We start from the raw sequence: 11,717 nt of genomic DNA on the forward strand, positions 1-11,717 counted from the left end.
GCATGTAAAATTTAGAGCCTTGTATTTTTCATGTGACATAACATAAAGATACACCATGTAGTCACAAAATATTTGTGAACATTATGTTAATGACTGCATATACTATTTCACTATGTGGAATGACATTGTGTCATATATACCCTGATATAGCTAACCATTTTTCTACTTTTAGATTCCAGTTATTGTAAGTAAAACTACAAAGAACCTTTATGTGCATAAGGCTTTCTACCTTCAGAACCTTTCCAAAGAACAGATTTGCAGAGTGTAAATTCAATGTCAAAGGCGGTGGACTTGTGGAGTCATATCCCATTCACTAGGAAGAATGCCAGTTCTGCCTTTGTCACTAGGAGTGGTGTCCTACAACGCCTCCAATTGCCTCCTCCCCAGGGAACACCAGATGAGGCTTCCAGACCAGTGAACTACTGAGGAAGACACTGGGAGCAGTGACCCTCCACTGTCTTTTAGGTCTGGGTCACAAACTTGCTTCTGCTACCCATCTGAAAACGGCCAGCTTGGCTGGTGATTCCCTGGCGCTATTCTGGCTGTCATTTGGTGACTGCCCCTTTGCACTCCCGCCTGTCAACGTTGGTGGGCCATGCCATGAAATTAGCCAGGAAGTCACCTGAACCACTGCATGGCTTGCCCTTGCGCTGACAGGGAGGCTGACACACTGCTCCCAAGGACGTGGGTGTCTGCAGCCACTGACTGCTGTGCGCTGGGACCCTCCCAGGTCACAGCAGCACCCTGAGCTCAGGGTCTCGTACTCTGTAAGTAGGTGCTCAATTCATGTATGCTGAATAGGTGAAAGTCCACAGCTGGGTGCAGGGTTAGGCTAAATGGTGTATGATGGGGTTTTGAGCCATCTTTAAAGTGCTGTTTGGTGATACTTAAACGCATGTTCGTCGTGCCACGGCCCAATGTGTACGGGTGGGGGGTCTCCCAAAGGGCCTTTCTCTTGGTCACACCTTCTTTACTGCCAGCCCTAAACTCCCACAGGAAGGGAGATCTGTCTGAGTGAGTGAGTGAGTGTGTGTGTGTGTGTGTGTGTGTGTGTGTCTGTCTGTCTGTCTGTCTGCTGTCTCCGGTTCTCCTGCGGACTTTCTACCTGCCCCAGCCTACCCGACTGGAATCAAAGCGCTTCCCTGCGCGCTCAGCGGCGTTGGCCTGAGGCGCAGCGCACACGGTGGCTGGGGCTGGGCGGGGGTCGCCCGGGTGATCGCGACTCCGCGGGGGCGCGGGCGGAGCGGGGCTGGACGCCCGCGGGCTCCGGGAGGCCCCGCCCGCCGCCCCACGCCGCGCCGGCCGGTGCCCGGTGCCCGGTGCCGCCTCCGGGCTCGCCAGTCCGCGGCCCCAGCGATCGGCCGTGCGGACCCCGCTCCACGCCCGGCTCTCTCGGCGCCCCGGACTGCGGTAAGTCAGGAGCTCCTGCGTCCCGGCACCTCGCCGGGTGGGGGCCCCGAGGGACCCCAGAGGTCCCGGTCTCAGCCCCTGCGCGGGCGCTGCAGGCGGGAAGCGCGCGCCCCTGCAGTGGGAGACATGATGCGTGGTGGTTCAGCTTCTGGCCTCGCTCCTTCTCTCTCCCTGTCTCTGTCTGTCTTCACTTATAAAACAAAGGCCTAAGAAAACATCTGGCCACCGCAGAGCAACGAAAACATTTTCCCATTATTATTAAGTTATAGGCATTCTTGTAGAAAATTTGGAAAATACCTAAAAGCATCAAAAGAAAATTAAAACCACCCTCCCCGTCCTGACTTTGTTTCGAGGAGAGTCCTCCCGTTTGCCAATACTTCAGCACACATCAGCCTCAAAGGGAGAGACGGATTTTGTTTTATTTTATTATATCGTGAGCTTGTTTATCCTGACCAGGAAGGCTCTTGGATCTTGGCATCTCTCTGTGGAAAGGGCATGGGACACGGAGAACATTATTGCTATCTGATCTTGATTGTACTAATGGGCAAAACAGGGAACTTTTAGAAGAGGCTGACCAAGTAGCAGCCTAATCCGTTACATAACATACACCCCTCCACACTGTTGAGATTGCTGTAAATGAGCTGATAGCTCCCTTGGGTCGAGGGGATTCCAGGTATATAGCTATAGGCGGTGTGTGTAACTATAGTTGTCATTTAAGGCCAGGGTGGTGGGGACTTTGCCCAGTTCCCACTTGGTGCTTGAATTCAAATGTGATGAATGAGTTTCTGGCAGTGGTGACTGCCAGCAAGAACTTTTCCACCTTCTCTGTCCTGTTTGGTGCTTCCCATCAGGGGAACTGAGTTCTGTCTTGGGAAAGCATCTCCGTTTCCCCTGGAAACAGTCTTGAAATGGCCTGGTAAGGGCTGCCTAGAATGGGTGATTGGAAAGTGAATGGTTCTGAAAGTAAGGTACACTTCAAGGACATCAGAGGGGCTCAGTGATGTCACCTTCGGTGTCTGAGCATGAGATAGTTCCTGTGTGGTTTCGGGTTCTTCTCCTGGGAGTCAAGGGAACACTTAGGCATTCATGCATGCCTGCATTTGATGAATCATTGCACTCTCACACAGGCCCACACCGTTCCAGTTACTGGGGGTAGAATGAGAAACAACACATGCAAAGATCCCGCCCTCAAAAGCTTCCATTTTGGTGGAGAAGTCAAACATTACTCAATGAACACAACAAATTAAAAAAAAAAAAAACTATGTTATACCAGCATGTGATAAATACTATGAAAAAGTGCAGGAACTGGGAGAAAATTATGCTCCTTTCTTAACAATTACTGACTGCCTTAAATCTTATTGGGAGTAAAGTAGGTTACAGATCCATGTATAACTATATGGATAATACAGATGTTAAGATGAAAATAAGTAATATAAAGAAATAAAAAAGAAACCATATAAGTTTAACATACAAAAACCTACTGCATTGCAAGATGTTTTCATGTGATGATGCAACACACGTCATCCAAAGTGTAGTGGAATTTATCAGTTATTCACCCTCACATTCCCATTTAGGTGGTATTGTGTCTTAACTCACTACTTAACTCAGCTAACCTTTACTGCAATAGTCTGAGTGCTGGAGTGTGGACCCAGGTGAATGGGAAGATAGTCTCTGACCTTTAGAAATTCCTGGAAGGATGCTCAGACACAAATTATTTCAGTATACCTTCAGATATGATCAATATTGGAGAAGAGGTAGAGGCAAGGGTAAAGGGGGGAGGGGAGGCCTAGGTGGGGGTTTGCAAAATCAGCCAGGTTTTGAAGGATCCATAGAATTTTTACCATCCAAATGTGGTGGGCCTGCTCTCTTACAGAAAACAAAAATGGCAAAAAGAAGAGGTAAGATCACAGTGGGGTTATTTCCTGCTGCTGCAAACCCTATGCATGTAATCAGAGTAGATTTAATTATTCCCAGCTCTCAGACAGGTAAACTGAGGTTCCCTGGATTGATTTCACTTGCTGAAGGTGCAGTTCCTGTTTGCTTTTCTTGTAAGTGAGTCCAGCTGTCATCTAATACTCACCCTTTTTCCATATTGAGTTTGACTAGATCCCTATCACTGGCTGGACTCCCTGAATGTTCAGTTTTTACATTTCCCCAAGCCCCTGTCTATAACCATAGAAAGAGCTGACAAACTCCTGATAATAGGACTGGACTCAAAGCCACAGCCTGGTTATGCCAGGAAGTGGCAGGAAATACTTTTCTGATCTAGACAGTCGAATTTTGTGCCTCTGCAAGTTTTGTCCTAGTTCCTTGAGAGATCCTGACCACCTTAGTGACTTGATAACTCTGGGAAGAAGGGAAGTATGGAAAAACCAAGACAAAGCCAGCTTGCTGCCTGGAAGGACATGGTGTCCCTCAGGTAGCTTCTTCCCTGCTGGGAGATAAATACAATATATTTTCAGAATTTGGACATAGGGTTGAGATAAAAAGGAATGCACTAGACAATTGCTTCCAAAGAAAATGGACTCCAAATTCTTGACTCAATTAAGATGGTATTCACCCAAGTTAAGCTTACCCATAATTGCTTTTACCTTAACTCTACTTCCTAAAACAAATAAGACCAAATGATTTTAAGACTGGCTTTGAGTCTTACTTAAAGAATGCTCTTTCTAGGAAATGCTTCAGGAATGCAGCTAATGATGGCAGGAATGCACCCCATTCCACCAAGATAGGAAGAAACTTAGATAGGATTCTGGTTTGTCTAGGACTAAGAAGGGCTGGAAATCAAATCCTTGACCTCTGACTCTGCCCCCAGAATCCAGCCATCCAAGAAGAAAGCTAGGAGTCAGCCACAAAAGCCTCACTCAGCCAGTAAATCATTAAGTCGTTAAGAAGGAGAGAAATTTGTCAATCCTGGGAAAACCTCTGTTCTAGAACCTTCCAGGTTGTTATCAGTGCTGCTAGTCGACTCAGCTGGAACATGTGGGGGAGATGCAGAAAGGTGACTATACTACAGACAGCAAGGCATGTGCCACCACCCCCTTCTCCTCTGGCTGCAGTGGGGGCCTACTTGGGTTCTTTTTGCAGGGGTTTAGTTCAGCACAGCTGCCCAGAGGCCTGTGTTCTGAGTGGTTTCCATCAGGTCAGCAGCTCTAACTCTAAGCTTTCAAGAAAATTTTTTTTAAAAATTGCACTATCTAGATTGGGGGCTAGGTCCATGCCTCCAACCCAGACAAATGCAGAAACTTTTAGAAATCTCCTCTTTCTGTGTCCAATAAGACCCAGTTTAAGAATGTTCAACACAGATGGGTTTTGTCTGGAGCTAGGTGGGCTTCCCTGGTTCCTACTGCTACTGCCTCCCCCAGCGCCCTGACTCACTGCGCAAGCTATACAAGCTATGGTTCTCTCTGGGGACTGGGGCAGGAGTGTGCAGGGTAGGAATAGGCGTGTTTAGGTAAGCCAGTCCTCATTTTCAAGGTCCAGCTGTGCCTGACAGAAATGATGGATTCCTTGTCCCTTTGAACCTACATAGTCTGTCTCCTCTCCACAGGGTCCTGGGAACTCCCTTTTCTATATTAATAAAATGTGAATTGATAGCTAAAAGATTTTCATATGAATTTTTGATAGGAGAGACGACCTTTGGCCAGTCATCTCACCTCTGTGGAGCCCAGGTTTTGGTAAATTACAATTGTTGGTTCTGTTGCACTCCAAATCCATTTGATCCAACAGTGTGATACCTGGGCAGCTACATGTGGGCACTTTGGCATTATCATGGGGGTGAACTTAGAGAACCTGACATAAATTTCCAGATGGCATGCAGATTGGACTCTGTGTCACTTACACCATGCTGACTATTAAGAGGACATTCCCTAACTCATTTGGAGCCATTATACAAAATACCATGGTGACCCAGACTGCAGGCTTGGGGGTACAGAGGGCGTTTGGCAAAAGCAACCCTATAAATTAAATGTAAAGTAAGAAAAGCATTTCTTTAAAAATGCAGAGTTGTTATTTGAAAGGCAGTTAATTAACTTGGCTTTTCTGGCCTGGCATAAAACTCTGACAGGCTAATGGTAATTTAAGATACCAGCATGAGTTAGGATGGGGACAGATGAGGTTACAGTGAAGATAAGAATTTCTTCCTGAAGACTTCTCTTCAGACTGTGTCAGAGGTGGGCAAGACCAAGAAAGAGCTGGGAAATCAATGAGATGGGAAAATTAAGCCATGAAATTCCGTTTTTTGTTGTTAGGAAATTCTTCCGGGTGCTCTGCTGCACAGAAGACAGGGCTCAATTTTCTAAGGTCCCATACCACAGTCCAGAAATCCTCAATCTTGGCTGCAAATTAGGATCATTTGGGAGATATGTTAGTCATTTTGTGCTGTTACAATACAATGCCTGAATCTGAGTAATTTATAAAGAACAGAGATTTATTTCATACAGTTTTGGAAGCTGGGAAGTCCAAAGTCAAGAGGTTCACCTCTGGCACTGTGTCATTCCACAGTGGAAGACAGAAGGACAGACAGCAGGGCATATGAGAAAAAGAGAGAGAGAGAGGAAGGAAGGAAGGAAGGAAGGAAGGAAGGAAGGGAGTTAGGTTATCAGAACCTACTTCTAAGGTAATAGCATTAATCCATTCTAATCACTTTTTAACAGTCCCACCTCGCAACACCATTGCATTGAGGATTAAGTTTACAACACATGAACTTCTGTGAGGCATTCAAACCACAGCAGGAAACTTTTTAAAAGTTTCAATGCCAGGCAGGAACCCAGATCAACAATATTAAAATCTCTGGAGCTGGGATACAGGTATTACTATATTTTGAGCGCTCCATGGGGGATTCAAATAGGATACCAAGCATAATCTCCAGACCAGTAGCATCAGCACCACCCTTGAATGTGTTTTAAATGCAAATTCTCAGGCTTTTACCCAAACCTACTGGATCAGAAACCCTGGGAGTGGAGCTCAGCAACCTGTATTTTAATCAGGTGCTGCTAAAGCATGCTGAAATTTGAACCACCATCTTGGAATAGGATGAGGATAGCTTGGGCCTGGAGGTTTTCAAAACAGATGTTTCTGGTTGTTTCCTCTGGCCGTAGAAATTTCCATCTGGTTTTAAGTGACAGGTTTTCTCAGTAAACACACCAGTATGAATTAAATACAGAAGTTACTGTTAAATTAGTTTACTGTATGGAGATCCAATTAACATTTGGACCTCCAAATGTTGCCTGCCATAATTCTAGTCTCACATGGTCATTAATCTATAAGAACTCCCTACTAGTAATTGGTAGCAGGACTATTTGCCAATTGTGGTTGCTCTGAGGTTTTGGAAATAAAATTATATCATCAGTTCAAGGCCTGTTCTTTTCTGGGGCAGGGTTCTATGCATTCCTGAGTGGCTTCAAGTCATTTAAGAAGAAATTGTTGAGCTTCAAGTTTGGGTCTGTTGCCAAGGGAGTCATGCCTACCCCTGTGGTTAGAATGGAGCTAATGGCTCCACAATGGCTTTGTATAACAATCAGTAGTTGGGTGTCTCTTAAGCTCACACAGCCTTCCTATCCCTAACAGAATTCTGCATACACTCAAAAGCCCGGCAATCAGGAAGGCCACAAACAAGCTTCACTTCTCACTGATGAACGATCTCTCCATGAGGTGAGGAAGAGAATCACAGTGCTCAACTGTGGCAAAGCAAACCTAAAACCCCAGAGGCCCAAGTCTTTGGGCTGCAATTTCTTAACGAGGTGGAAAACCCAATAAACTCATTGTTAGTAAGTTTCCATCCACGTGACAAACACTTGAGAAAATAACTTAAGAGAGGAAGGATTTATTTTGGCTCATGATTTCAGTCCATGATCACTTGGTTCCATTGCTTCCGAGTTTGTGGTGAGGCAGACCATCATAGTGGAGAGGGCGTGGATAGAACAGAGATGATCACCTCCTGGTGGCTAGGAAGCAGAGAGAAGTAACAAGAAGGGGTCAGGGCCAAGATATACCTTTCAAAGGCACTCTTCCAGAAACCTACTTCTTCCATCTAGGACCCAACCTACCATATTTCCACCATCTCCTAATAGTCATTCAAATTTTGAATCCATCAATGGATTAAACCATTGATTAGGTCAGAACCTTCATGACCTAATTGTATCTAGAAATGCAATCATAGAGACAACCAGAAGTGAGCTTTACTAATCTCATAGGCTTCTTTCATTCCAATCAGGTTGACAATCAAGATTAAACATCACACTTATACTTGGGACCACTAAGTGTTACATGTTATATGCCTTGCATTGTACACACCTGATCACTAAGTGATCCAACAGCTCAGAAACACCAGTGATGTACCTTCCTGTTTACAAAAGGGGAAAGACACAGCTAAGCAAGGCTGAGGAAGCTTTCTGGATGATGTGGCCACAAATTAGCAGGGCCAGAATCCAAACCTGATAGTGGGAGCCACTCCAAATCTGAGCACTTTCTGTGTGTTCTCTGAGATGGTGCTTTGGGATGGGAGTCCATTTCTCTTCTGGAAAAAGAAGTTATCCAAAGCTTTGCAACCAGCTCATCAGCATCTGTTCACTAGAGTAAGCAGGTTTTAAAGAGGCAGGCCCCACTCATGAAAGGTACTACTTAGTCCTGGGGGCATCTGTTCCATAAATGTTCACAGCTCTTGTTGCTGCGTGTCAGGCACTGAACTAAGTAGCCTGAGGTGGGGGATAGGGTGTAAGGTCTAGAGATCCTGACCATATGAAGTTTGTAGGAAGCATGGTGGGTGGAGCTAACGCAACTGTACCCATCAGAGGAGGCTTCAGAAAAGAGGTGGGAGCTGAGTTGAATTTGAAAGCATGAGAAGGCACTGCTCAGAGTTTCACAGATCAAGCATGGGTCCATTTAGGAGGGGCAGTCCGAGCTGGAGATCCGCAAAGATGTAAGGATGTGTGCAGGCCTTCCCAAGGGTCTAGCACAGAGGGTCTAGGCACAGTGGCAGCCATGGAGCTGGGGAGCAAGGCAGGGCCCTCTTAAATTTAGGACCCATAGACATGCTGAATATGAGAGGAGCCAAAGAAGGCCTTGAACCTGGAGACAGACAAGATGAGATTTGCCATGAGGGTGACTTAGATTTTGAGTTGGACAATATTGTATTTAGCTCACTGAGGGATGGCTGGACTCTGACAGAATGGGCTGGGGAATTGGGTTTGAGTGGGCTGGGATAGCCAAAGGGAAATCTCCTTGGTGGGTCATTGGCACACAGCTCTGGTGCTTAGAAGGCAGGTCTGGTCATGACCATGTAGGTGACCAGAGGAGTGGGTATGATCACCAGGGAGAGTGGAGTGAAAAGAGAAGAGAGCCAAGGAAAGAATTTGAAAGTACATCAGTGTTTCAGAGGTGGGTAGAGGAAAGGGGGCCTCAGGAAGGTGTGAATCGTCTTCACCTGGTGCTGGGCTCGGTGTTTAATACTCAGCCCATTCTATGAATGAGTAGCTCTAGGCCTAATCTGGAGAGTAGCTAGGCTTCTGAGGTTGACAGTCATCCCAGCCAGGGTGATGTATGTGCATGTCCAGTGCCACTGTCCCCATCCTAGTGAGGAAAGGCTGAGCCACCCAGGTACAGGCTGGACTTTCTCTCCCCATGGGGATTCTGGTCAGAAATTGTGTCCCAACCGCTTTCACCTCTAGTTACAAAAGTAACTTAGGGTGTGGAGGGTGCCTTAAAGGTATGTGCCACTCAGCTGCTTGGAAGCTCCTAAGAACTGAGTTGGGCCACTTCAGTGGGATAAGCTCCTAGTGGCCAATTAGGGTTGAGTTTGGAACAAGCCTTCAACTTTGTCGCCTCCTGGCTTTTGTTTCACAGAAGAAGGTGGACCAAAAAAAAAAACAAAAAGAAGAAAAAAAAAAAACAACACAAAACTCTTTTAGCTTACCAGGGATGCCAAGGCCATCTAGATGGAATTTTTAGAGCACACGAAATTCCCGACAGAATTCCACAGCTCCTTGGAGGAGACAACTTTCACAATTCCCAGGCCTGTTATGGGTGGTCAAGGACAATGACATCAAGATGAAAGAAATGGGTGATAGATAGGATCATGTCACTTTCTATGTGGCCCTGCTCGCCATTCAGTGGAGGGTTGGAGAAGGGGACAAGTATAGCACACACAGTAACACAGGCCTCTCAGAGCAGAGTTCTGGTGAACTCTTGCCAGTCATTCTAGGCTGCTGTGTGACAGGGTGGGTTTTTCATTCAATGAACACAGCTTCCCCCAGAAAGATGTCCATGGTAAAACAGACCTTCTTAGTCTGTTTCTTCCTGCTAAAAGTGAATATCAAAGACGGGGTCGTTTATGAAGAGGAGAGGTTTATTAGCTCATGGCTCTGACAACTAGGGACTGGCACATGCTTGCCAGCCTTCTTGCTGTGTCACAACACGGCTCAAGTCCATCAGAGGAGGACTGAGGTAAAAAAGGAGAAAAATAGAGGGATGAGCCAATTTGGGTTACAATAGGTATATATATGGGAATGTCATAATGAAACTCTCTGTATAGCTATCTTAAACAAAAATGTCTTTATTTCAAAAATAAAGAACAGGAAGGTAAAACAGGTCCTGTCTGGGATTTGTCACCAGTTGGAGGGGGCAGCATATAAGGAAAGAGTGTAGGAGGATGAATATGGTGGAAATATTGTGTACTCATGCATAAAAATGGAAAATGAGACCTGTTGAGAGTATTCTAAGAATGGGAGGGGAAGGATAAAGGAGAACGATGGATGAGGTGAATATAACTAAGATGTGTGCTAAACATTTTTGTAAATGTCACAATGTACCCTCAGTACAACAATAATATGATAAAAACAAAAGCAAACAAACAACAACAAAAAAACCCCACCACGGTACAAGGCATCACACAGTGAGGCAGAGCAAGATAACTATAGATAACTCTTATATCCATCAATGGATTCATGGATAACAAACACTCCCTCAATAAGCCACTAATTTAGGCATGGATTCATCCATTTAGAAGGTCAGAGCCCTCAGGGTGCAGTCACTTCCCGACAGTTCTATCTCTCAACACTGTTGCACTGGGGAGCAAGTTTCCAACAGCTGAACTTTTGGGAGGGCACACTGAAACCAGAACAACTACCCATTACACACTACTTCCAAGGGTAACCTGACAGTCCCTCAGTCTGACTACTAAAAAAACACCAAGAGCTATTGTATGAAGGATGGTTTTGTTTTGTTTTTTCAGGACCATAGGAAAACAAGGATGAGGGTGTTTGTCTCTCTTTTTTTTTTTTAATGGAGTTAGTGGCTACCACAGTACCAAAGAAGGGTTTTCTTCACTGGTTCTGTGCAACAGTCACACAGCATCATGAGTGGGCCATACAACCACAGTGGTGAGGAGAAAAGGAAAGCAATTCAGTGAAATACATACCTGATACCACTTATGTCAACTAAAAGGCACACATAAAACACAACACAACGATACACAACAACGTGCCTTAATGGAACTCATTCCAATGGCCCCTGGGTGAGTTTGTATGGGAGTGATGAATGGAAATAAAAGAGAACCAACCTATCTATTGATCAGTCAAGAGAGGGTGTTGTGCACACACAACACCTTCTGTCTCTCACTGAGATTTTAAAGATTTGTGTGTGTGCACGTGTGTAGGTTTGGCCAATATAGATTTTTTGACTTCAGGTTGCATATTCTTTTAGGACGTTTGCTTGGGAAGTTCACTTTCCAGTGGTGGAATCTCAAAGCCCAGGATGAGCCTGTCTAATTCCACAGCTGTGACTCCCTTTCTCACCACGCTGTGGCAGGAGACAGCAGAAGAGGGCGGTAATGTGTCTGGCCTGGCCCGCAGGTCCCCCCTCCGGAATGACGGCCAGCTAGAGGCACTCTACATCCTCATGGTGCTGGGGTTCTTCGGTTTCTTCACCCTGGGCATCATGCTAAGTTATATCCGCTCCAAGAAACTGGAGCACTCACACGACCCGTACAATGTGTACATCGAGTCAGACGCCTGGCAGGAGAAAGACAGGGCGTTCTTCCAGTCCCGGGTTCTGGAGAGCTTCAGAGCTTGCTGTGTCATCGAAAACCAGGTGGCTGCAGAACAACCCAACACACACCTGCCCGAGCTGAAGCCTTCCTCGTGAACCCCATGGCGAGTGGAAACTGGATGAGGCCCAGGTCACAATCAGATCTTTCTAATCGCTTGCCTCTCGTATTCCTTACTGCTATTGTAAGGGTGAGGGGTGAATTAATGGCACGATTTTTCTGAAATAATTTTCTTTCTATAATACACTATCGATTTGTCCTCCAA

At 45.7% G+C, this 11,717-nt stretch overlaps 1 protein-coding gene across 3 annotated transcripts; it reads left to right on the forward strand.

The window, feature by feature from the left end:
• The first annotated feature begins 612 nt into the window (after nt 1-612).
• On the forward strand, nt 613-11,717 carry Kcne1 (potassium voltage-gated channel subfamily E regulatory subunit 1). 3 transcript variants are annotated; one of them, XM_074072731.1, is made up of 3 exons: nt 1,332-1,410; nt 6,979-7,062; nt 11,110-11,717. In XM_074072731.1, exon 3 carries the CDS (start codon nt 11,161-11,163, stop codon nt 11,548-11,550), a length of 390 nt encoding a protein of 129 aa, XP_073928832.1. In that variant the 5' UTR covers nt 1,332-1,410; nt 6,979-7,062; nt 11,110-11,160; the 3' UTR covers nt 11,551-11,717. The 3 variants fall into 3 exon arrangements, with proteins under 3 accessions (XP_073928831.1, XP_020018267.2, XP_073928832.1); XM_074072730.1 differs by lacking the exons at nt 1,332-1,410; nt 6,979-7,062 and adding an exon at nt 613-767; XM_020162678.2 differs by lacking the exon at nt 6,979-7,062 and having other exon boundaries at nt 1,307-1,410.

Source organism: Castor canadensis, chromosome 5, assembly GCF_047511655.1.
Source record: "Castor canadensis chromosome 5, mCasCan1.hap1v2, whole genome shotgun sequence".
Lineage (NCBI taxonomy): Eukaryota > Metazoa > Chordata > Mammalia > Rodentia > Castoridae > Castor > Castor canadensis.

Bases quoted from the DNA above. Each gene is read 5' to 3' on its own strand.
- Kcne1 (XM_074072730.1), top strand. From the start codon at position 11,161: ATGAGCCTGTCTAATTCCACAGCTGTGACTCCCTTTCTCACCACGCTG.